This window comes from Henckelia pumila, chromosome 2, assembly GCF_033568475.1.
Source record: "Henckelia pumila isolate YLH828 chromosome 2, ASM3356847v2, whole genome shotgun sequence".
In the NCBI taxonomy this organism is placed as follows: Eukaryota; Viridiplantae; Streptophyta; class Magnoliopsida; order Lamiales; family Gesneriaceae; genus Henckelia; species Henckelia pumila.
In genome coordinates, this window is record NC_133121.1 from 15216220 (window position 1) to 15241089 (window position 24870).

The window sequence follows — 24870 nt, forward strand, 5'->3', positions numbered from 1 at the left end:
CAGATGTGTTACCCGAAATCGCTGACGTGACATCATTAAGTATTGTAATGTTATATTTTGGGTTTTGGTAATTTAAACGTTTAGTCTTGTTTTATTAAAGTCTCGATGCGCCACTCGAAAATACTGGCGTGATATCAAAAAAATGACGATGACACATAAGTTACAGCAAAAGTCGCAGCATGCGGGTATCTCGGCATTCATTTTGAATATACAGATGGGAAAGAGTAGTTTTGAATTCACTTTAATAAAACTTGTAAACTTTTACAGAGTTTTCTAATTTATCAAAATTTAGTAAGTTTTGATATTTTGCAATTTAGTTCATTTTTGGCCGGAATTTGCAACGATGGGCTGAAAATTACTGAGCTGGCACCGGATTTTTTGTTGACTAAACATATTTTATTTTTCCACAACATTCTTGCCTTTTTTTTTTTTGAAACCCAAAAAAACCCAAAACATTCTTGCTAGAATCTAGAAAGTAGAAACCCATTATAATATAAAATGTAGCCCATTATAATATCTATGGGCTTGTACCCGGCCCTGTTAACTGGGAGTACAGTACCCACTGCCCAGCTCGAACGATTTATATTCATGTATTAAGCAGTAAGCTTTTCCCGTTGTTCCCAGATTTTAAATTTATATATATATATATATATATTTTGTCAGATTTGTTTGTTTTCCGGATTTTCACCAACAAAACCGCATCGAATTCTTAGAGGCACAAGAGAATTTTGGTTGTCGGTAGGAATTTGGATTCCCTTTTTTCTTGCATGCTTAATATGATGTGCTTATCGACATTTTGCATGATTTTTTTTTTCCCATTCTTTTTTAAATTAATGTTTTTCTTTCTACCTTGATCGAAGCAAAACAAACAGCGTGATGGGAGTGTGTTTGTTTTGGGCGACAAATAGGGGAAATTTTTTGGTTTGTTGATGGCATGGGTTTTCTGTATATCTTGAAATAAAATATCCCATGTCAATGTCATAATCTTTCGAACTGTGATGAGATTGGATGGTAGAAAGAGCTGACAATGGCGAGAATTCTCCGCCGGTTTGTGTTGCCTCTGCTGCTTTTGACAGGTATGTGATTCGTGTTTTCTTCTCTAAATTTTGATCGATCGTTTTATACAATTATAAAACGACAAAAACTACCTAGGAATTATGTGAAAAATGGAATGTATCTGTTTTATGAGTTCTATTTCTATGGGTGCTAGAGAATTTATAGAAATATATGGTTGTAATTATGTATTAAATCAACGGGTTTTGGATTTTCCATTACACTAGTTTTCCAGTGGTCTTGTTTATCGATCTTGTTCTTCTCTCTCTAAGAGTTATGCTATTTTGCAGCTGGGTTGATGAATTGGAGTTTGATTTCCTTCATTCATTTGGTGACTTCTTTGGTTTTACAGTTCAATATTCCCAAAAGAGGTAAGCATTTTTGTTTTGAGTATTAATCTGAGTTATACACATTGCCGCGTCATTCTTGTGAGACTAAGGCATGCATCGACTTTCTTTAGTTGCACCCTGTCATTATTTGTAGTGTGATTGTATGTTCTGCTGCGAATGTTCAGGAATATCAGTGTTAAGTAGCTCTGTCTTTTCACAAACACTAAATTAATTAATGCTTTGTTTCTGCTGCTCTTTTTTATGAAATCATGCAGGATTCAGATTCAGGGGAAGTGTTTTATGCTTGTGGTTTGTTCTTATGCACTCAGTTCTTGTGATTGTTCTGCAAGTCATTTTTCTCACTCTATGGGCTATTCCGAATTCGCAATGGGGCAGCACTGATGCTTGGTGGATAAAACTTTTTGGATTTATGAAGTAGGATATGCTTTTTTTATTTAATATCTCGATTTCCAATATTGAATGCCCTATATGTGATAGTTTTTCTTTCTGATTTATCATCACAGAAAGATATTTCGCGGATAACTATTTGTCATGTTAATGGCTTTTAGGTTTCAATCTTGGAGATCTCCAACCGTCATTTATTTTCTGATTCTGGAATTACTGGTGGGACTTGTTGCTTTTATTGAGATTCATGGGAACAAATTTAGCTTGGTAGCATCTCCATTTTCATGCTGGAGTTATCTTTCATCAGTTATTGAACATATAGGTTTGTAAATTGTAGCAACAGTCATTTTAACTATTCATTAATTATAAAAAACAAGTGTCGTATATCTTTATTCATAAATTCAATTTTAAAGGCTAGCTTGCATGCATTAAGTTGGAAATGTAACTCATCATAGGAGACAAAACAATCTGAAGTTCTCACAATTCACAAGTAATATTTCTTCATGAATACATTAATAATCGATACTGTATGGGGAAGAAAATGGCGTTTCATTTTTATTTTTTAATTTAAATTTCAGGGTGTGTGAAAGAGGATTGGAATGAAAAATAATAATACATTTGGAATTAATTTGTCTAGGATCTATACAAAAGAAGCTATCACTCTTAACACAAACACACGCTCTCCGGACAATATTTTGAAATTGACCTTGATATTCACCAATGTACAATGATGAGCCTGATACTGGGGCATATATATTTTTTGAAAAAGTTACTGGGGTATATTAATTCAATGATTGCTCTAAAAATTTATTTTTTTATATTTTACTGAAGTAGTTTGCAGCAATCACAGTGTTTCATTCTCTCTGCAAGAGATATTATATTTTATATGTTTCCACAGATTTGGGTCATATTTGACAGTTATTTTTGTTCCAAATCGAAGGTTATCGTCTTAGGCTCGCTTTCTGCTTACTAGTTCCTGCTGTGCAATTGGTCGCGGGGATCAGCAATCCTTCCTGGATTTCTTTACCATTTTTCCTTTGCAGCTGTGTTGGACTCATTGATTGGTCTCTAACGAGCAACTTTTTAGGACTTTTCAGGTAACTCTTCCTTCGTGGTGTTGTTAGTTTTGTTATCTTTTTATGAGCATATCTGCCAGAGTGCCCAAAAATTAGTTTTGTGACATCATTTTTCTGGCTCGTCTATGTTATGTCTCATTGCTAAGGTGGTGGAAGCTACTTTGGTTGTACTCTGGCTTTAGCATTTGCCTACTTTACGTGTACCAGCTTCCAGTTGGGATACAAAATATGTTTCATATGATAGCTGACTTCATTGGTCTATACAAAGTTTGTGCTGATTCTGGCTGGCAAGAAAGTTGTTCTGGCATTTCATTACTGGTGTTTTATTATATGGTATGCTTTTGAATCTTTTTGTTTCCATGTTGCCTGTGTTTGATCTGAAACTCATTTGGTAGCTTATAGTAAAGAAAATTTCGCAACTGCAGATCTGCAATGATCAGGATCAACTTCGATTTCTCTATAATCACAGTTTTCTTAACTCAGCTATATATTGCATACAAATCTGTCGTGCCAATTGGTTTGTTGATTTTAAGGGCTGTTAAACGACTATGATCCTTGTATCTAGTGCGGCATTTATTGTGTCTCGAAGGAAACAATGCATCAAAAAGTGTTGGATAATTGTGGTGGTTCAGTTTTGATATTTTGATTTGAAGTTTGTTTTTCTCCTGACTAAGTTGGCTTTCCTTATATGTAACTTGCAGTTTTGTACAGCGTTAGTACTGTGCATTATAAAGATAGCCACGTGTTCGATGCCACTGGCTGAGACAAAAAATTTTCATGTTTGGCTCAAGTAGGCCAACTTAATTGTGCATTAGCCACTTGGGTAAATTTTCATCGATCAATTGAAGAATTAGATTCCATAAATTGTGGAATGAAACAAAGGAACAAATAGAGATAGACCATAATAAATGATGATACACAGTTGATTTGTGAATGTCATTTCTTCTTGAAGTGTTTTTTCTATTCGTCACTGTCTTTGTCTTTTTACTTGTCTTACAAAACCTATATCATTATAAATCCAACTCAGTTAATAATGGCTTGTGCATAAGCATTATTTTTTCAGCTAATAACACACCATTGGAATTGTGAGAATTTTATATATAGAAATCTGTTTGAAAATTATGATTAAGATGATTGCTGAAGCTGTTTTACAGCAGCTGTGAACTACTTCTGGCCTTAAGTTCAGGAAAAAAGGCGAAGGATCAAGGATGTGACATGATATTTTTACTTATGTGGAGTTTTCTCAATTTGAACAACCATTGTTGGTAACCGGAGGCAGTCATTGGATTTGTAGTACTTGTCCTTCAGTATGTTGATTTTCTACATTTAAGAAGATGATGAAATGTAACCCATCAAATACTAGCCAAGCGATTTTAAAAATTAATAATATGATATATTTGTGTTATATCGTTTGTTTTGTTCTGGATAATATAAAAACTATTATCATACATAACATGATTTTGTTATTGATATATAATTTAATAGTGAGAGCCTTGAAATAAACGGGAGCCTTGAAATAAAATATTGATTATATTTTAATACCAAAATTGTGTTATGCATAATATATATTTTTTCGACAAATATTATGCAGAACTATTACTTAACATAAATATGTCATTATTTATTTTTAAAAATGCTTAGCTAGTATTTGGGGTGTTACATGAAATGTAATCTTGAAACAAGGAGAGGGGAAGGGGAAGGGGAAGGGGAAAGGAAAAGGGAAGGTGGTACTACGCAACTAGTTCAGTTTATTCATAGAAATGTACAAATGATCAGGTATTGGTTTATGATTCTAAATCAGAGGGCTTGTTGTTCGGAATGCTGAAGGGGATCGTGCTCCATAATTCCCTTCCTCTCCCCTTGCTTCCCGTCTTCCATGAGAATTATAAAGTTTTCCATGGTTTTCATGGCTTAGAGTTCTTTCCATGCTGCGGATAATGTTATGAAAACACAAAGAATCACCCTAGGATAGTTTTGTCAAATTTAAATTTGGAATTGGCTTGTGATAGGTGAAGGGATTTAATAAAATCAAATATTAAAGTGGCAGACCTTTTTTTTTTGTTTCTGTTTTCTGCTTTACTCAAGTTTTTTGTTCAACTAATAAGTAATTATGAAACATAATGCAGCTCTCTTGTATAAAACATGATTTAGAGGAAATGGAATTCATCATGTCAGTGAGGCAAGACAGCTTGACTGAACAACTTCTTCCCTCAAGGAATTCATTTTTTGTTCGTCAGTTGAGGTAACTTTTACTTTAGGTGCCACTGTTTTCCTTTGATGCAATCTTTACAGCTGGCGATTAGATTCGAGCAAGAACCTTGGTGTAGCTAACATATATAGAGGGGAAGAAAGCCAATTTTTTTATTCTTTCTCGTGCAAGCAATATATAATGGATGCGATCTTTTCGTCTTGCAGAATTCTGTTTTTCATGACAATCTATAACTTTAGACATTTCTGTCTTGATGTTCGATTTCCAACCCTATACATTAGTTTAAAATTTCGTTTATTGGCACAAGAAATTTTTACTCATTTATTGTTCACATTAGAATTTTGTCATACAGCCTTTTCACTGTGATCAAATTTTTTCCTGTAGGTCTGGTGTAAGGCATACCAACATTTTATTACGGGGAACTGTTTTCAGGATTTTTAGTATTAACTGGTTTACATATGGTTTTCCGGTATGTATTTATAAACCTTAACACCAAAACTATTTTCTTTCACAATTTATTCTCTTCCTAAATCCTGTTTTCGATGGTAAAGAGTTCGAACTAACGGTCCTGTCTGTTAGTGGCTTCTAATAACGTAGTTTTGTTTATTTTCTTATATTGTTTGCTTACATGTTAAACTTTCAGTGATAAAATTGACAGATATCCTTGTTTGCCCTTTCGTATTGGAGCTTCCATTTTGCAAGTATGTGTGCATTTGGATTACTTGCATATGTTGGGTATATTTTGTATGCTTTTCCATCCTTGTTCCGTATGCACCGGTTGAATGGATTGCTTCTTGTCTTCATTCTGTTGTGGGCTGCGAGCACATATGTTTTCAACGTGGCCTTTGCCTATGTGAACTGGAAACTTGGGAAGGTATCTCCTTGCCTTGTTAATTTCGACCAGGAATACAGGATCTTAATCTGCTGAGAACCAATGAAAATTTGATTCTTTCTTCTTTTTAACTTAGGACATGGAGATCTGGGAGATGATTGGATTGTGGCATTATCCAATTCCTGGTTTCTTCCTCCTAGCACAGTTCTTTCTTGGAGTTCTTGTAGCTATTGGTAATCTTGTTAACAATTCTGTTTTCTTATGCCTGTCAAATGAGGAGAGGCAATCGTCCAATGAGAATGAAACTGAAGAAGGTACCGATTCTGGCATTTGAGTCACCAATTTTAAATTCACTTGCACTCAAAAGCTATGAAATACTCATGTTCTCTTTCTTGTCAATTTATCATGTCTTGATAGTTTTATTCTTGATGAATTTGACCGCTTTGCTTGGTTGATCCTTTCCTAAATCATTTCTCAACCCTTTCTTTCTATGCAACTGCACATAAGGAGACTGTTATTGAGCCACCTTTATGTGAGTGAAGTGTTACCTGTTTGACTATCAATTGGTTGGGCTAGTTTTCTAAGGTTAGAGTAAATGAGTTTTACTCGTAGTATGTTTCTTGTACATAAATGTATATTTTAGCTTATATCCTTTTCATTAGTTGTTTGGAATGCCTCATGTTTCCTTGTGCTGCTTCAGGTCTTGCCTTTTTAACCTATCACAACTTAATAAAAACAGGACAAAGGCTTCTTTTGATACTGGATATGAAGAGCGATATCTAATTTAGGTCATTGTGTACAATCATCTGGAATCCTGTTCTTTATAATATGAATTTCCTTGTTGTCTAAGTTTATACCGGTTATTCACTTATTCTATTATTGTTCTGATAATTGTTTTGCAATATGTTTTTGTTTCAGTGAATGTATCATTTCAGTTTGAACCTGAATATTTTGGTACTATACATATTGCTATGCAGCAAAAAAAGATGCCAAAGTCTTGATAGTGGCTACAGTTGCTTGGGGGCTGCGCAAATGTTCTCGGCCAATTATGATGTTACTGATGTTTCTCATCGCAATGAAGCCAGGTTTCATCCATGCTGTTTATGGTATGATGTATGAATTATTATCAGATCAGTGCTTTGATTAATGGTTATCTGATTCTGGCTCTATATACTAATAGGCATTAAATTCTATTTTACCTTGCAGTGATTTTCTTCTTTGTGTATCTTTTGAGCCATAACATCAATAAAGGGATTCGCCAATCCCTGATTCTTCTATGTGAGGCACATTTTGCGATTTTATACATTCTTCAGCTGAATTTGATCTCAAGAAAATTGGAGCAAAAAGGTTCAATAAGTGCAGAAGTGCTAGCACAGTTAGGTGTGGGTTTTTTTTTAAAAAAATTATTATCTTAACTTGTTTCCTTGTTCAGATGATCACTTCGTTCAATATGTTATTTCAACCATTATTTCCGCCGAGTACCTTATGATTTATGTTTGTTAACATGGATCTAAACTCTTGTAGGGTTTCTGGAAAGTGATAGTTCTTGGGACTTCCTGCAAATTGCTCTGCTTGCATGCTTTTGTGCGATCCATAACCGTGGCTTTGAAATGTTGTTCTCATTTTCTGCTATTGTTCGACACACGCCTTGTCATCCAATTGGATTTAGCATTCTGAGAGCTGGTTTGAATAAATCAGTGCTTCTATCAGTATATGCTTCTTCCAATATCAGAGACGACTGCGAGGATTCTTCCGATGGTACTGTAACATTAACCAAAGATAATCTGATGTTAGTGTCTGCCTGATTTGGATGAGTTGGATCACATTTGGGCTAGATTTTAATTCACATAGTTCATGGACTAGCACATAAATAAGGAATTGAAAAATACTCCTGAAGAGTTATCTTCTTAAATTGTACTAAAATTGATGCAACAATTGTTGTTTCCGGCTTCAGTCCTTTTTCTAGGAAGAAATAGAGAATTATGATTGCTGTTTAGACATTATGAATATATTCTGTTCTCACTTATTATTTACCATCTTCCAGAGAGAAAGGTAGCTCTGTATCTCGGTGCAGTTGAGAAGAAGTTCTTATCCATGTACAGATCATTTGGAACCTACATTTCTTTTCTCACCATTCTTCTGGCTGTCTATACTGTAAGGCCTAATTATACATCATTTGGGTACATTTTTCTGCTCCTTGTCTGGATCATCGGAAGACAGCTTGTTGAGAAGACAAAGAGTCGTCTATGGTTTCCACTCAAAGTTTACGCAATTTCGGTTTTCATTTTCATTTATATGTTAAGCATATTCCCAACTTTTGAAGCATGGGTCTCCACAAAAGTTGATCTTAATGTATGCCTTGGTTATGATACTGAAGCCCCTTTGTTACGAAATCTCTGGGAGTCTCTAGCAATTATGATTGTCATGCAACTTTATAGCTATGAAAGAAGACGAAGCAAAAAAATAAAACCCGAAGATCCTAATCCATTGCAGTCAGGGATACTGGGGTTCACCAAACGTTTTCTGATCTGGCATGGTCAAAAGATTTTGCATATTGCACTATTCTATGCTTCACTATCTCCGATAAGTGCCTTTGGTTTCTTGTATCTTCTTGGTCTTGTCTTCTGTTCAGCTTTGCCTAAAGCTTCGAGAACCCCATCCAAATTATTCTTAATCTACACAGGCTTTCTTGTGGAGGCTGAATATCTCTATCAGATGTGGGGTAAACAGGCTAGAATGTTTCCTGGACAAAAACATCATGACTGGTCTCTCCTTTTGGGTTTACAGGTGTATAGACCAAGTTTCAAGGGCCTAGAAGCAGGCTTGAGGGCAAAAATTTTGGTGATTGCTGCATGTACCCTTCAGTATAATGTTTTTCACTGGTTGGAAAAAGTGCCTGGTTCTCTTCTTAATGGAAGATCAGAGGAACCTTGCCCTTTATTCTTCTCACCAGATGATGCGTTGCATGCTGTATCAAGTTCTAATGGGGATGAACAGACCTTCGTGAAATCCAGTGAACTGTCTGCACAAAATCATGATTTTTCTACAAGTAGAGTCTCTCAGGATCACGACAATAGAAAATATTTATTTGGGTATTTTTGGGGAAACATGAAAGATAGCCACAAATGGAATAAGAAAAGGATTCTTGACTTGAGGCAGGATAGATTTGAAATGCAGAAGACAACCCTAAAAGTTTATTTGAAGTTTTGGATGGAAAACATGTTCAACCTCTTTGGCCTTGAGATCAATATGATAGCACTATTACTTGCCAGTTTTGCTTTGTTGAACGCCATTTCTATGCTTTATATTGCTTGTCTCGCTACCTGTATTCTATTGGCACGACCTATTGTACGAAGATTGTGGCTGATCTTTGTCTTTCTGTTTGCTATTATTCTTCTCGCTGAATATATTGTGATGTGGAAAACTATGACACCTTTGAATCACCATGCTTCTGCTGAGAGCGCTGCACGTTGCCATGATTGCTGGAAAAACTCATATCTATATTTTCAATATTGTGAAAAATGTTGGCTGGGTAAGTTTTCTCACTTTGTTAATTGCTTCTTAGAAAAAATTATTCTGCCATTTCTCTGTTCAGCATGATACAGTGGTTTTAAGAAACAATTTTATTCTTGTCTCATTTGTCTGGAGAGTTTATGGAATGTCGTCACCCAGCAGTTTAATTTCGACAATCTTAATGTTGGGATATACTTCTTAACTGAAGTTAAATTTTATATTTAATGGTCTAGAGCTCCAATAATCAATTGTCGTGATAATGGTTTCCAAAGGGGTTGCAGAAAATAACTTTGGCTGTGTGAGAACCGATGAGAATACTATTTTCAGTCTTTTGATATTCTGCCATTTGCACCTTGGTAGATTCCAAACTAAGGCTCCTTTAAAAACAGAGGGATGCCTCAGCTTCATATTTGCTATAAAATTCCACTTTTTCTCTTCCACTGCTATCAGTCGTTTGTTTTTTCTCTGGCAGGCCTTACTGTTGATGATCCTCGAATGCTAATCAGTTATTATGTGGTTTTCATGGTGGCATGCTTTAAAGTTCGTGCAGACCATGCCTCTTGTTTTTCGGGGTCATATGCATATTACCAAATGGTTTCTCACCGAAAGAATGCTATAGCTTGGCAAGATCTATCATTTGAAACCAAAAGCATGTGGACTTTTTTGGACTATTTGAGGGTTTACTGCTATTGTCATTTGTTGGATCTAGTACTTGCTTCCATCTTAATTACAGGAACCCTGGAGTATGACATTTTACACCTTGGGTACCTTGGCTTTGCTCTTGTGTTCTTCCGTCTAAGACTTACCATACTGAAGAAGAAAAATAAGATCTTCAAGTATCTGCGAATGTACAACTTTGCTGTTATTGTTCTCTCTCTGGCCTATCAATCTCCCTTTGTTGGTGACTTTAATGCTGAAAAGTGCGAAACAATTGATTATGTATATGAGGTGATTGGATTCTATAAATATGATTATGGGTTTCGGATTACCTCAAGATCTGCTTTAGTCGAAATAATCATTTTTTTTCTGGTATCACTTCAATCATATATGTTCTCCCTGTCGGAATTTGATTATGTATTTCGGTACCTTGAAGCTGAACAAATTGGTGCAATTGTCCGAGAGCAAGAGAAGAAAGCTGCTTGGAAGACTGAACAGTTGCAGCATATTCGCAAATCTGAGGAGGAGAAACGTCAGCGTAACTTACAAGTGGAGAAGATGAAATCTGAGATGCTCAACCTACAAATTCAGCTCCACAGTATGAATTCCTTGCCTGCTGATGATGCTTCTTCACCTGTTAATGAAGGATTGAGAAGAAGGAAGAATGCTTCACTTAATCAGACAGATACCTGCAAACTTGCAGAACAAGATGGCAACATCAATTATGCTTTCCCATCCAATGTGCACGATTCCCCGGGTAGCTCTAGACCAGAGAGTCCATTAGCAGTAGATTTCACAAGGTACCCGACAGATGCTTTTTTTGGTGAGATAACAGAGCAAGAGGAGTACGACAGTTATAATGTTGTTAATGATTTGGACAAAGTTAAGAAAGGTAGAACCCAATCCCAGGAAAACCCTTTAGCTTCTGCTGTACAGTTGATAGGTGATGGTGTTTCCCAAGTACAGTCAATTGGAAATCAGGCTGTTAACAGTCTCGTGAGCTTTTTGAATATTGCACCTCAAGATTCGGATTCAGATTCATATGGGCCCTTACATATGGAAGGACCGTCTGATGAGAAAAAAAGTTCCGACATCAGAGATTTGCGCTTGAATCGGTCATCTTCGCTTCAGTCAGACAGGAGTAGAACTTCAGATTTCTCAAGTCTGCAGATTGGGCGGATAGTCCAGCATATATGGTCCCAGATGAGATCTAATAATGATGTAGTGTGTTACTGCTGTTTTGTTCTTATTTTTCTTTGGAATTTCAGTTTGCTTTCTATGGTGTACTTGGGGGCTTTGTTCTTTTATGCTCTCTGCGTTAACACTGGACCTGACTACATCTTCTGGGTTATAATGCTAATCTACACGGAAATGTATGTTTTGATTCAGTATTTATATCAAATCATGATCCAGCACTGTGGTTTCAGCGTTCAGTCAGGCCTTCTGCGCGGGTTGGGGTTTCCAACAAAAAGAATAACATCGTCTTTTGTCATCAGTTTGCTACCTCTATTTTTAGTTTATTTATCTACTCTAATACAGTGTTCTATAACTGCTAAAGATGGTGAATGGTTTTCAGCTGGAATTAATTATGGAAAAGGGGGGATACTTGATCAAAACAAAGTTCACTCAGATTCTAGCTGGGTTGAGAAACCTATGAAATTTGTCCAATTTATGAAACAAATAGTTGAAATGATGGTTAGTAGCTGTTCAAGATACTGGAAATCTCTGACACAGGAAGTAGAATCTCCTCCATATTTTGTTCAGTTGTCCATGGATGTCAAAGTATGGCCAGAGGATGGAATCCAACCAGAGAGACTTGTATCTGGAATGAATCAGCTTCTGCAGCTTGTACATGATGAAAAGTGCAAGAATGTAGTGCCTAATCAGTGGACTTGCGCTAGCAAGGTTCAAGTTCAGAGCATTGAAAATAGTACTGAAAACAGCAACGTGGCTTTGGCTGTTTTTGAGGTTCTTTATGCCTCTCCATTAAGTGAATGCACACCATCAGAAAATTATAAATCTCTAACTCCAGCAGCTGATGTAGCTAAAGAGATACTTGAAGCTCTAAGCATGGGACTTGCTGAAAGCATTGGATTTCCATATCATGTACTCTCAGTAGTTGGTGGTGGCAAGAGAGAAGTCGATCTCTATGCGTATATCTTTGGTGCTGATTTGACTGTTTTCTTTCTGGTTGCTATATTCTACCAATCTGTTATAAAGAATAAAAGTGAAATTCTGGAGTACTATCAACTTGAGGATCAATTTCCAAAAGAGTTTGTATTTATTCTAATGGTGCGAGTATTTGCCTTTTTCATCTTTTGAATTACACGTGAATGGTTATTTATTGCGCTGGGGTTTACTTTTTCTTGCATGCAGATAATCTTCTTTCTAATGATTGTTGATCGCATCATGTATCTATGCTCACTGGGGACAGGAAAAGTCATATTTTACCTTTTCAACCTCATTCTCTCCACTTATACTGTCACCGATTATGCTTGGAATATGGATACTTCTCAGAAAAATGCTGCTGGATTGGCTCTTCGAGCAATATATCTTACTAAAGCTGTTTCTCTGGCGCTGCAAGCCACTCAAATTCGATATGGGGTTCCTCACAAATGCACATTATATCGTCAGTTTCTAACGAGCAAAATTTCTCGGGTTAATTATCTTGGCCACAGGCTCTTTCGTGCTTTGCCTTTTTTGTACGAATTGCGATGCGTCCTTGATTGGTCTTGCACAACAACATCATTAACAATGTATGACTGGCTGAAGGTGAGTTGTTCAAGTTTCATGTCACAACTGCTCCAAGTACTTGTAGTATGTTGAATACGTGAATCTTTGAGTCTTTGATAACTGTATTGAGTGTGTTCATTTGTTTGGCGAATCATTTTCCATGCACAAGATTGGGATTGCTTTAAAAGGTGATGTTTTCTGTGTTTTCAGTTGGAAGACATAAATGCAAGCTTGTACCTTGTCAAGTGCGATAATGTTCTGAACAGAGCTACGCATAAACAAGGAGAGAAACAGACCAAGATGACTAAGATCTGCAATGGCATATGTCTGTTCTTCATATTAATATGTGTTATTTGGACCCCAATGCTGGTACGTAGCTCGTGGCTTAACTCCACAAAAGAGAATTATGTTTTATTCTTTTTGAAAAGATACGGATGTGAATCATAGTAAAAAAAAATTATTTGGTGATTGTTGTAGCATTTATTTTCTTTTAGTGTTTATTTTGTTCAATGGTATCTGAGCATTGGTATTACACATTGATTTTATAAATTCAATTGCTTGCTGTCAATCACCTGAAATTATCATGTTCTAAAACTGGCAATTGTTAAAAATCACGCAAGCATCGGCCATACTTATGTGTTGTATTGGAACACAACGCTCATGCAAAACCTGACTGAAAAGATACATTTTTTTTATGTAACCAAACATGATAAGGAATATACCAAGGATTACTCTTTTCAATGGAAGCTGATTGTTCTCTTACAGATATACAGTAACGGTAATCCGACAAACATAGCAAATCCAATTAATGATGCAAGTTTTCAGTTGGATATCAAGACAGTCGGTGGAAGGTTGACTTTGTACCAGACAACTCTTTGTGAGAAACTTTCATGGAATGATTTCAATGCAAATGTTGATTTTGATCCTGAAGAATATATAACCTCATACAATGTTAATGACATCCAACTCGTTTGCTGTCAAGCTGATGCAAGTACTATGTGGCTTGTCCCTGATGTGGTTCAGAAGCAGTTTATCCGTTCACTTAACAGTAGTAGCATGGATATAAAATTTTCTTGGGTTCTTACAAGGGACCGGCCAAAAGGAAAGGAAACTGTGAAATATGAAAGAAGCGTTGATCCATCAGATCTTCCCAAATCATCAGAAGTTGAGTTAGTTCTGAAAGGTTCCTTCAGCAGCTTTAGAGTTAATAACATTTATCCAAGATATTTTCGCGTTACCGGGTCTGGAGAAGTTAGACCTTTTGAGCAGGAGGTATGCATTTGAACCCTCCCTCACCCCACTCCCTTTTTTCATACACACATACACAATCTCACCTATTGGCGTTATGATGTAAAGAAAAGATGGAGTCAATTAAAGTAAATTTCTAAACTAGTTATAGTTTTGAAATCTGATGATTGTTTAAAACGACTTTCACAGAGATTTAGCTCGAATGGTTCTATAACCTAATAATGTTCCTCGCTAAGTCCTCATATGTCAAGTTTTTTATTCAGGGAAAGACACCATCAATATAAAGGAAAATTTAGGCAATAGTTTGAAGACCCCTCTAAGTCCTTAGTTGATTATAGGATCACTAGAGCGAAATGCACAAGAGTGATGCATCACAGATACAAATTGGTGGGATAGGGGAATGCAGGACTTTGTTGGCATTATCTGCATAAACACTTCAACATCTCTTGTGTAGAGGGCTTTATTTTACTTGGTAGAGGAGGCATGTGACAGGGGTAGAGCCAAGCATAGTTGCCCATCAAAGGAATAAATTTTCAACTTCTATATTTGATTTTTCTAAAAATAAAGATTTTCCTCTTAATATACGTAAGTTTTCGTCTTATCTAAAGTTTGGGTATGCTGTTCAAACTGTTTTAGATGAATGAAACTGATTCTCTCTGTAAGAAATGATTTACCAATGAATTTAAGATTGTTTGATGAGCCATGAGTCAACAATCGACAGGTAAATGATGTCAGTGCGGATCTCATCCTTCATCATGGGAGTTCTGAATGGTGGTCCTTCCATGATATAAACTCTTTTGACAAAAATTGGTGTGGAGGCTTATCAGGACCCATGGCTGTCATTGCATCAGAAGAAACCCCACGTAAGATTTATCACATCTCCTTTTGTCTTGTACAAATGTGGGCTGAAGTTTAATTGAATCCTGACGTATAGAGTGATTCATCTGTTATATTATACCAGAGGGATTTCTTGGTGAAACACTCAGTAAATTCAGTATATGGGGTCTCTACATCACATTTGTACTTGCAGTTGGACGGTTTATCAGAATGCAGTGTTCTGACCTACGGATGAGAATACCATACGAGAATCTTCCTTCATGTGACAGGTACTGAAATGTGTGAACCACCCAAAATCTTACCCTTATCTTGTTAATGATAATATTAAATGAACTGGTTAATGTTGTCTACAATCACCTAGACCCATTGGATTGAAATGATCGAATAATGTTGTCTTGTTTGTCGTTGATCTCGTTTATTTTTTGAAAGATGCATCTATATTTAGGCCATGGAGATGCGTTGTCTTAACTTCACAACTTGTTTCAACCCTGATTCATAAAAATCAAACCAGATCCAATATTGCACTGAGTGATTCTGACGTTTCTTCAGGTTGATAGCCATCTGTGAGGATATATATGCCGCGAGAGCAGAAGGTGAACTTGGAGTTGAAGAGGTACTATACTGGACATTAGTGAAAATTTACAGGTCACCTCACATGTTGCTAGAGTATACCAACCCTGACTAATTCTTCGAGTTGATGACCATTATACCATGCTCGAGTATACCCACCCCGACTAGTTCTTTGAGTAGATGACCATGATAACATTCCAGACGAAATGTCGATGGTAGGACCAATTAACGTCATAGAAGACGCAGCCATACTACAACCAATACTTGTAAATTTAGTTAGCATCACCAAGCCTTCTCACGGTCCTTATTTTCTTGAGATACATTGTGTGTAATGTGACTGGTCTTTGTGTAGCTGCATTAAAGAGTTGTTAATATGATTAATACTTGGAAATCTAATTATCATTACCAGGCCAGTAGGCCTCCTAATTCTTATTTTCGCCTTGTGAAATGTGATCAGTAACTCAAGGAAAAAATTATCAAATTTGGCCTTTAAGTTGTCATGTCTTCTGTTTTCATCCTTATTATTTTCATTTCTCATTGTTCAATGTTTCAAAAACAGGAAAATAGAGTTTCAACCAAAAAAAAAAGGAAAATAGAAATTAATTTTTTATTGCTGACCATTGTTCTCGTGCAACTCATTTCATTTAAATATACGATCATGCCAATTATAGAAGCCATTATGTAAAAAGTTAGAAAAATGATACATACAATCTAACTTTAAATTAAAACTTATAATTGTATGATTCAATTACACATGAAACAAGCAGCTCGCAAATGAGATAAGCAGGGCAACCAGTTTAGTACAGTAAAACTTCTATAAATTAATAATGTTGGGACTAGTGTTTTTATAACCGGATCGGTGATCGAACCGGTTTACTTAAAAAAAATGATCCAACCAGTAGGACCATTTTAACCGGACGGTCGAACCGAAAAAACGTTTATATAATTTAATATAATAAATAATATATTTTAAAATTTTAAAAACTCAAAAATTATATAAACAAACATAAAATATATATTTAACATAGTTTGAAACCTAAATAAATATGTAAATATATTTACAATATCAATTATAGTTATAAATTATTTAAATAATAAATTATTTAATTTTTAAAAAACCAATAATTATTAAAATATTTTTTTAAATGAAATAGAAATTTCAAATAATAATGTATTTATATATATAAATATTAAATCTAAGGTTTAAAAATAAAAAAATGTAAATTTTCAAAAAAAATAAAAAAATTTGAAAAACCGGTTGAACCGGTTTTCCGTTTCTTGGCCGGTCCAACCGGTTCTTGACCGGTTTTGATCAGTTGGACCGATTTTCCGGTTCTTGGGGTCAGATCGGACCGGTCCAGCGACCGGTTCCCGGTCAAACCGACCGGTTCGGTCCGGTTCCGAAAACACTGGTTGGGACCATAAAATTTTATTAATTTATAGAGGTATTAATTAATCGATAAATTAATAATTTATTATTTTAAATATTTAAATTCATGTAATACTAGAAGTTTCTATATTATTTATTTAAAAAAATTTCCATATTTTGTAGGTGAAAATGGACGAAGTGCAAAGGTTATAAAAAATTACAATCAGTGCAATTGAAAATCTTGAAGTTGAGAATGATACAAATATCTTTGGAATTAGTTACGCGATATGAGTAATTTATAGAGAAAAAAATCTTCACAATTTTTTTGTTACAGTTTGATAATGGAACAACGATGCTTTTGATGCAACCAGAAAAGTTGGAGATAATTTCAATTAGAAAAATGTTTCAATTAGATTTGAATTTCAAGACAAAAACAAATAATAATAGAATCACATTTTACTAACTTGTCATAGTTATATTTTGTAATTTTACAGGGTTATTAATTTATTATATTGATGTGACTATACATTTACATAAAAGTCTTCCAAAATTTTATTAACTTATTAGTTTATTGAAATTATTTATTTCAAATTGACCCAAGTTGGGATTGAAAAAATTATTATTTTAGAGAGATTAATAATTTATTAAATATTAATTTAGAGAGGTTTTATTTTAAGATGATCGCATGCATGGATCCTCGGTGTGGATCTTGTAACGCTCGGAAATTCGATTACGTAAATCCGCATGCATTATTAAGAAAATAATTATTTTAAAAAATTAAAAATTTGGTTTAAATGATTTTATGTGATATTATGCGAATTATATGCATGATTTAAAGTCATTTTAGTATTTAACCCATAAATAAGAAATTTTAGAATTTTGAGTAATTAGTTGATTTTATCGCGTAGACGGGACCGTGGACGGACGAGATATTAGTTTTTCATCCAAAATATCTTATGAGATTTTTATGAGCCTTAAAATAATATTTTAGGGTATTAATTTCCTGAAAATTATAGTATTTATTTATATATTATTTTAGGAGCTCATTTTTATCCAAAATAAGTCATTTTAATGACTTTTATTAACTTTTAAAAATCTCCTATTTTTTAATTTCGGGATTTTCATTATGTATCAGATTTATATTTTTTTTATTATGAGTTTTAAATGTATTTTTGGCATAATTATCTATTTAGCTTAATTAATATAAGGGGAAATTGCATATATCACCCCTGTGATATTTCGGGTTCGTTGATAACCCCCTGTGTAATTTTTTTGAGCTAAAAACCCCTCGTGTTTTCGGATCGGTAGCACACGCACCCCAACTTAATTTTTAGTCACATTAAAAATAAAAATGCCAAAATTACCCCTACATAAATAATAAAATCTGTCACCTATATCACTCATTTTTCTTCCCTTCCTCTCTGCCATCACCGATATCTTTCATTTTCTTCCATTTCTCTCAGTCAAACCCTAAACATATGAACTGCCGAACTTTCAATCGGACACCAGGAGGTCAATTGATTGCTTATCTTCAAGACTTATATTTCGTAGCTTAATCTGGTAAGTTTTCCTTGGACTTTCTTTTCACCAACTTTTATGTTTTGGTTATTGGTTGGTTCGTTGATTGGGTTATTATTTTTGCTCGAAATTTATGTTTTTATTTCTTTCAATTACAGTGTACATTGAGGTATCTTTATTGAATTGATGGATTCGACGGTTCGGATTGAAATGTGGCTTGGTGGGAAATTTGATGAGAAGTGTTATAGAGGTGGATTGAAATATGTGATTCCAAGTGTCGATCTTGATAGGTTTTGTGTCGATGATTTGCCTGATATGTACAAAGCGGCTGGTGGGCAGGTAACAAATGTGGATTTTACTTCAAATTACCAAACAGTTCATTTGAAACAGGAATTGTGAAGATTGTTGGGGATGCAGAGATTCGTACTATGTGCAATTGCTTCAAGAATTTCAATGTGATAACATTATGGTCGCAGGAGAGAAAATCTATTCCAGCTGAGAATACAGTTGGACCAACTGATAATGCAAATGCTGATGCAAATGTTAATGATGAAATGGAGATGAGTGCTTCATTTGGCAGTGACCCGATAGATGATGATGAAAGTGGAATTGTTGGAACACCAGTTGGAGATGATGATGAACACTTGTTAGATGACAGCTTTTCTGAATCCGATGAGGATTTAGATTCCGAGTTTTCTGCAGGGATTGATGCAATCACTACAACAAAAAAGCTAAAAGACAAGGGTGAAAAACCGTTGTCAAAGGGGGGTTTAAAACCGATGTTAATGGCTATGTTGTTAAAGGTGGTACGGTCATAGACAACGGTGAAAAACCGTTGTCTTAAATATTCAACGACAACGGTTTTTAACCCTTGTATTTTTGAAAATAAAACGTTGTCTTATATAAAAAATGACATCGGTTTTACAACAATTTTCCACCTTTGTCTTTGATCGTAATAGACAACATTTGTACAATGTTTTTTAACCGTTGTCTTTTATATGTTTAAAACGTTTAAAAACTGTTGTCTTTTAGTGTTTAAACCATTGTCTTTGATAAAATTTAACAACATTTTTGCAAAAAATTAAAACCGTTGTGTACCATTGTATTTTAGTTTAAATAAACAATCAATTTACAAAAACTAATTGCTCTCATATTTAAAACATCATAAAATGTGCATTAGTTGATCAAAACAACTTACAATTCCTACAAATTGATCATAATCTATCTAGTTTCGAGTAAATTAAGTTCAAAACATAAATTTAGATAAAATAATTGTGCTACAAGCCTTGTATTTCCATTGCCAAATACTTTCTGAAACAAGACATCACAAAAGCATTCACAAGCAAATCCTCCACTAACATTAGCCCATGTCCATCCAGACCTTTTTGTCTCTTTCGATAGGCCTACAATATAAAAGAGACAAATGCAAAAGTAAGAAACTTAATTATAATGGCAACAAAACTATGGAACTAAAGACGAAGTCCATTAATATAAGAATTATGTAAAAATGTCTAAACACCCATAAAAAAAAGAAGAGCAAGAAGAAGAAGTTGTATCAAAAAGGAAAACATAAGAAATATTTGTAGAAGAGGCAGCACTTTTCGTAAAAAGTTCTCGCAAATGCTTGCATAAGCTCTTCTCTATGAGGATCTGTGAAGAAAACTTGAAAAGTACAAGTACTATATGCATCTAAAGTTGCTGCCATGGTTTTTTGTATCAAGAGAAATTGAATTCACAATCAAGGGACAATTAATCAAAGCTAAAAGGTAGAGAATATTAACCTGCTTTTTTTTTTTTTTTACCAAAACCAAAGAACATGTAAATTATTAAATCTGCAAAAGTTTCAAATTTCTAAACAAACAAAAGATCGAATCGGTTTTCGAATAAGCAGTCATGCATTTAATAGAACCTTTTTCAAGATCCACTCGAATCGGCATTTTTGGATATATCAATGCCTTGAACTAGATTAAATACCTTCCAAAACTCACCACTAACAAAGAACCAATAAATATCTTGAAAAGAAATCTAAATCTAAATCTGCATCCATCCATCTATTAATTTTTTTGATATACCAATGATCAAACACCGATTATTAAAAACTCAAAATTATGAAAGCCATGTATGTACCTAATCATAGATATGATCTTGTATGCATTCAGTCACCTTGGAGCGCACCTCATCAATTTCTTCCATAGTGTACTCTGCTTTCATGAACTGGGAACACTCACATGAGTTATATTATTAAAAACAAACCATTAATGAATTTCTAAAATGATATATATATATATATATATATATAATTCATATTGTTTAAGAGATATAACAATAGTACTATTGATAGTATTGAATCTCTCTCGATATTTGACACTTTCTCAGTAATCTGTTTCATAAATCTCATTACGTTATAACCACGTTGTTTAAAGTCTGGTTGTCTAGGAGCCTATAATAAAAATGTAAAATTATTAATTAATAAAAAATATACCTAAGGTTTAATGACAGGAAGAATCCAATGACAACTACACACAATCATATAATTAGTAAATCCCAAAATTCAATTGATAATCTATGTTTAGACATCCACTCTTTGTCCATTTTAGATATAACCAAGCATCCAGAAATAAGACAACACCTACCTTCAAAAAATTGTACATCATACAACAAGATATTAACACAATCTCAAGTACATAATAATAACAAAAACATCATAATCAATTACTTTATTTGGCCGAATTCTTGTAGTGAATAAGTAGTAGCATATATCTCCAATTTTCTAATTAACATTCTGATAACAAAGTAATAGTAAAACAAAACTAGCCCAACAGAAAAAAGGCCGGAACATATTTTTGGGACACATATTAGAGGAGATTAAATTTCTGTACTTTATAAAAAATGATCCAATTTTCATATGTTTACATAGAATGTAAAAAAAAAGAAGGGAATCATCTTGCACATTAAATAAGTGCATCACAAAAAATAATTTCAATTAACATACCTCGTGTAAAGTTCCTACAACTCCGATAAAATTCAAGTGTTCCACTTTATGCTAAATTAAGAACCTGCAGTGCACATATCATGTTAACATATTGATGGAAAAGTGATATTGAAAATGGAAATGGAAATACATAAACACGAATAAACATGGATAATAATAAACTAATAACAAGAGAATAAAAGAGGGACACATCGAGGTACCGTGGGGAAGGTACCTAAATGTTTATTTCACTAATTAACATTTCTCATATGAATTTTTTAAATATTATTTCTAAAATAAGCTAAGTAAATTCCATTAAACTAACTGTATTTTTTAAAATATTTAATCTAAAGTTAATTTTACTTTATATATTATATTTTAAATAAAATTTTCATTTATGGTAATTAATTTTTAGTATGAGAAATGAATTTTCGCAAAACAACAAAATATCTAATAAAATTTCATAGAGCCATCTCGAAATATTCCAAACTAATCCCTCGACCCTTTCTTATATATTGTTATTTCATATTTTTGGTGGTAAATATAGAAAAAAGTTGATAAATTATAAATTCTAATTTACGTACTAATTACTTTATGAAAACACTTAGAATCAAAATAAATAAATGACAAATATACATGGCCAATTACCACCTCCGTTTTTCTCTGCCTCGTCTGGACGATAAAATCTCTGTGTTGTTACCATTATAGCTTTCATCGAATGTCTGATAAATTTCCTGTGCACAAAACGAAGTGAAAATTTATTCAAAGGCCACAAGGAAGCCACCGAAGACAGCATATATTCTTTCCTATAATTCAGGAAGAAAACGACTTTACTAGAAGCAACTTACTTAACAACCTGATATTCACGACCGCTTCATGTTAATGGACAAAGATGAAACGTCTCAAAGCTTTGCCAATATCACAACAAAACCCACGAGAGATTTAAAAGGATTACCACATATCACTCCATAAGCTCTCCAATAACATCTGTTTTTACTCAATCAATATTTTTACAAATTAGTTCAAGAGAAAAATAAAAAAGAACTTAGGTTGACTTGAACCAACAGATCGAATAAGCTGAAATTCATCTATAACCAAATTACAATGGCAAAAAAAATATTACCAACATGACATTCTCAAACATTTCTCTTAGGCACTTTCCACATGACCATGTTCTCAGTGAAAGCTTAACTCACACGTGAAAAGAGAACTTGCCTTAACTATTGCCACACGAGGCTTCTGATTCTTTTTTCTCAGGAACTAAAAGAACATGATCCTCCTACAAATAAGTAAAAAATAGTGTGAATATGCGGAAAGACATATTTTTTGAGACTTCAAACAACTATGACACCAAGGAGAGTTCCATCCTGGAATTCAAAAAGAATCCAATATCCAAGAGCGCTGGAACTTGGCCCATAGACTCAGTTCTTCATTCACCGATACATATAAAAAAATTAAAAATATAGAAAAAAATTAAACTCTATCAAAATTAAAATAAACTAGCAAGCGGAAACCCACCAATATTATCCGCCAATTACTCCATCGGACAAAAGAAACAATACCCATAAAACTGTGATGAATTAAAAATAATGAGAAAATCATACAAGAAGCAGAAGTATACACGTAAAAGGAGAAAACCCACCACATCACGAAGCTCCCGAGCATCCACAACGTATGCATCATTCTGCCGCCGTCGGATTGGAGAGAATAAGCTTCGATCGATGTTTACAAACGTACGAGCAGCAAAAAGGGAAAAGCTAAGAGATAATCGATCGATATAGAAAATAGAAAGCTGGCTGAGAATCGATTCAAGAAAAAAGGGCAGAAACATAGAATCGATCTCAGCACAAGCAGCGAAGGGGGAGCTAAAGATGAAGGGCGATAGATTTAGGGCTAGCCATGGGAAAGTTTGCCGATCCCAATTAGAGTACTTGTAAATATTTGTGGGGGAAAAAGGTCAACGATATTATTATATTTTAAATCTTTTATTTTTTTTAAAAAATATTAAAAATCCTAAAAGACAACACACAAACACAACACTTTAGAATAACCGTTGTCTATTTTTTTAAAAAAAACACGCTCATAGACAACGGTTTTTAAAAACCGTTGTTGTAGAGCATAAACAACATCGGTTATGATTAAACCGTTGTCTTTCATTTAAAAAAAGCGCTCATTAACAACGGTTTTTTTAAAAACCGTTGTTATAGGCTTAAACACAACGGTTTTCTATAAAACCGTTGTCTTTAGAGTGATGTGTATTGCCAGTTTTCTTGTAGTGAATGGATGAAATGAATAAAAGACAACTAGATGCTCAACAAATTGAAGAAACAGAGTTTTGGTATAGTGACCTGGAGATAGATGAAGAACTTATTAGTTTGGAAAGTTCTGATGAGGATCATGTTGGTCCAAAACAAACTGTTTTCTCTGAAAGAATGAATATGAAAAGCTTTGAATTTCAGGTGGGTATGAAATTTAAAGATGTGACTGAGTTTAGGAGCGTTCTTACCGATTGGACAGTTAGGGCAGGAGTGGAGTTGTTGTTTATAAAGAATGAGAAAAATAGAGTCACTGCTGCGTGTAAGGCTGGATGTGAATGGAAATTACATGCTAGTTTGGTCATGGGAGGACCAACATTTCAGGTAAAAACACTTACTGGAAAGCATTCATGTGTTAGGGCCACTACCAACAAATTTGCCACCTATAAGTATTTGGCAAAAAGAATTGAAATGATTGTAATCGAAAATCCTAGTATTCCAGTGGAAAAGCTTAGGAGGACTATCATTAGAAAATGTCGTGTTGAGGTTAACAAATACAAGGTATACAGAGCCAAGAAAGCGGCTCTAGAGAAAATGAAAGGTAGGATTAAGGCTCAATATTTAAAACTATGGGATTATTGTGAGACTGTTAGAAAATACAACCCAGGTAGTAAACTCATATTAAGAAGAGATCCTTCATTTGATGTTCCTACATTACAGAGAATGTATTTTAGTCTTGAGGCATTGAAGTTTGGATTTTTAGCTGGTTGTCGACCTGTTATAGGTCTTGATGGATGTTTTTTGAAAACTACTTATGGTGGGCAACTCTTAGTAGCGGTTGGAAGAGATGGGAATGAAAATATTTTTCCAATCTCAATGGCAGTGGTACAAGTGGAGAATTATGATAACTGGAGATGGTTCATCAATGAGTTGTTGGAGGATATTGGAGAGGGTAGGTGGACATTCATCACTGATAGACAAAAAGGGCTATTAGAGGCACTTAGTGAGCTTGCACCAGATTGTGAACATAGGTTTTGTTTACGCCATTTGTACCAAAATTTTTCAAGAAAGCATGCTGGTGTGGACTTGAAGGGGCTGTTGTGGGGAGCAGCAAACACAACAAACAAAAATGACTTCACAATCTGGATGAAAAGAATTGAAACAGCCGATCCAAAGACCAGTCCAGATTATGAAATTGCCGCTGAATGGTTAAGCAAAATCCCTCCAGTTCATTGGGCCAGGTCTCACTTCCCTATTTCATCCTTTTGTGATGTTATTGTCAATAATATGACTGA

The 24870-nt window shown here is 34.4% G+C and overlaps 1 protein-coding gene and 1 long non-coding RNA gene across 7 annotated transcripts; one reads left to right on the forward strand and one right to left on the reverse strand.

The window, feature by feature from the left end:
- The first annotated feature begins 878 nt into the window (after positions 1-878).
- Positions 879-15803, forward strand: LOC140881187 (piezo-type mechanosensitive ion channel homolog). 2 transcript variants are annotated; one of them, XM_073286299.1, is made up of 21 exons: positions 879-1076; positions 1344-1424; positions 1658-1817; positions 1952-2109; positions 2728-2884; positions 3010-3196; positions 4990-5105; positions 5457-5541; positions 5731-5946; positions 6041-6218; positions 6882-7010; positions 7111-7284; positions 7429-7662; positions 7949-9436; positions 9890-12366; positions 12451-12846; positions 13018-13176; positions 13573-14079; positions 14777-14918; positions 15017-15161; positions 15442-15803. In XM_073286299.1, the coding sequence occupies exons 1-21, from the start codon at positions 1028-1030 to the stop codon at positions 15575-15577; spliced, it is 7374 nt and encodes a 2457-aa protein (XP_073142400.1). In that variant the 5' UTR covers positions 879-1027; the 3' UTR covers positions 15578-15803. The 2 variants fall into 2 exon arrangements, with proteins under 2 accessions (XP_073142400.1, XP_073142401.1); XM_073286300.1 differs by lacking the exons at positions 879-1076; positions 1344-1424; positions 1658-1817; ... (2 more) ...; positions 3010-3196; positions 4990-5105 and having other exon boundaries at positions 5459-5541; positions 5716-5946.
- Positions 15804-19507: 3704 nt separating this feature from the next.
- LOC140885279 (uncharacterized) lies at positions 19508-23206 on the reverse strand. 5 transcript variants are annotated; one of them, XR_012150861.1, is made up of 8 exons: positions 22963-23206; positions 22839-22890; positions 22536-22599; positions 22169-22307; positions 21972-22054; positions 21342-21405; positions 20477-20563; positions 19508-19752 (listed from the first exon to the last, which is right to left on the reverse strand). It is a non-coding gene; the product is annotated as an uncharacterized lncRNA (long non-coding RNA). The 5 variants fall into 5 exon arrangements; XR_012150858.1 differs by having other exon boundaries at positions 22444-22599; XR_012150860.1 differs by lacking the exon at positions 22839-22890.
- Between the last annotated feature and the right edge of the window lie 1664 nt (positions 23207-24870).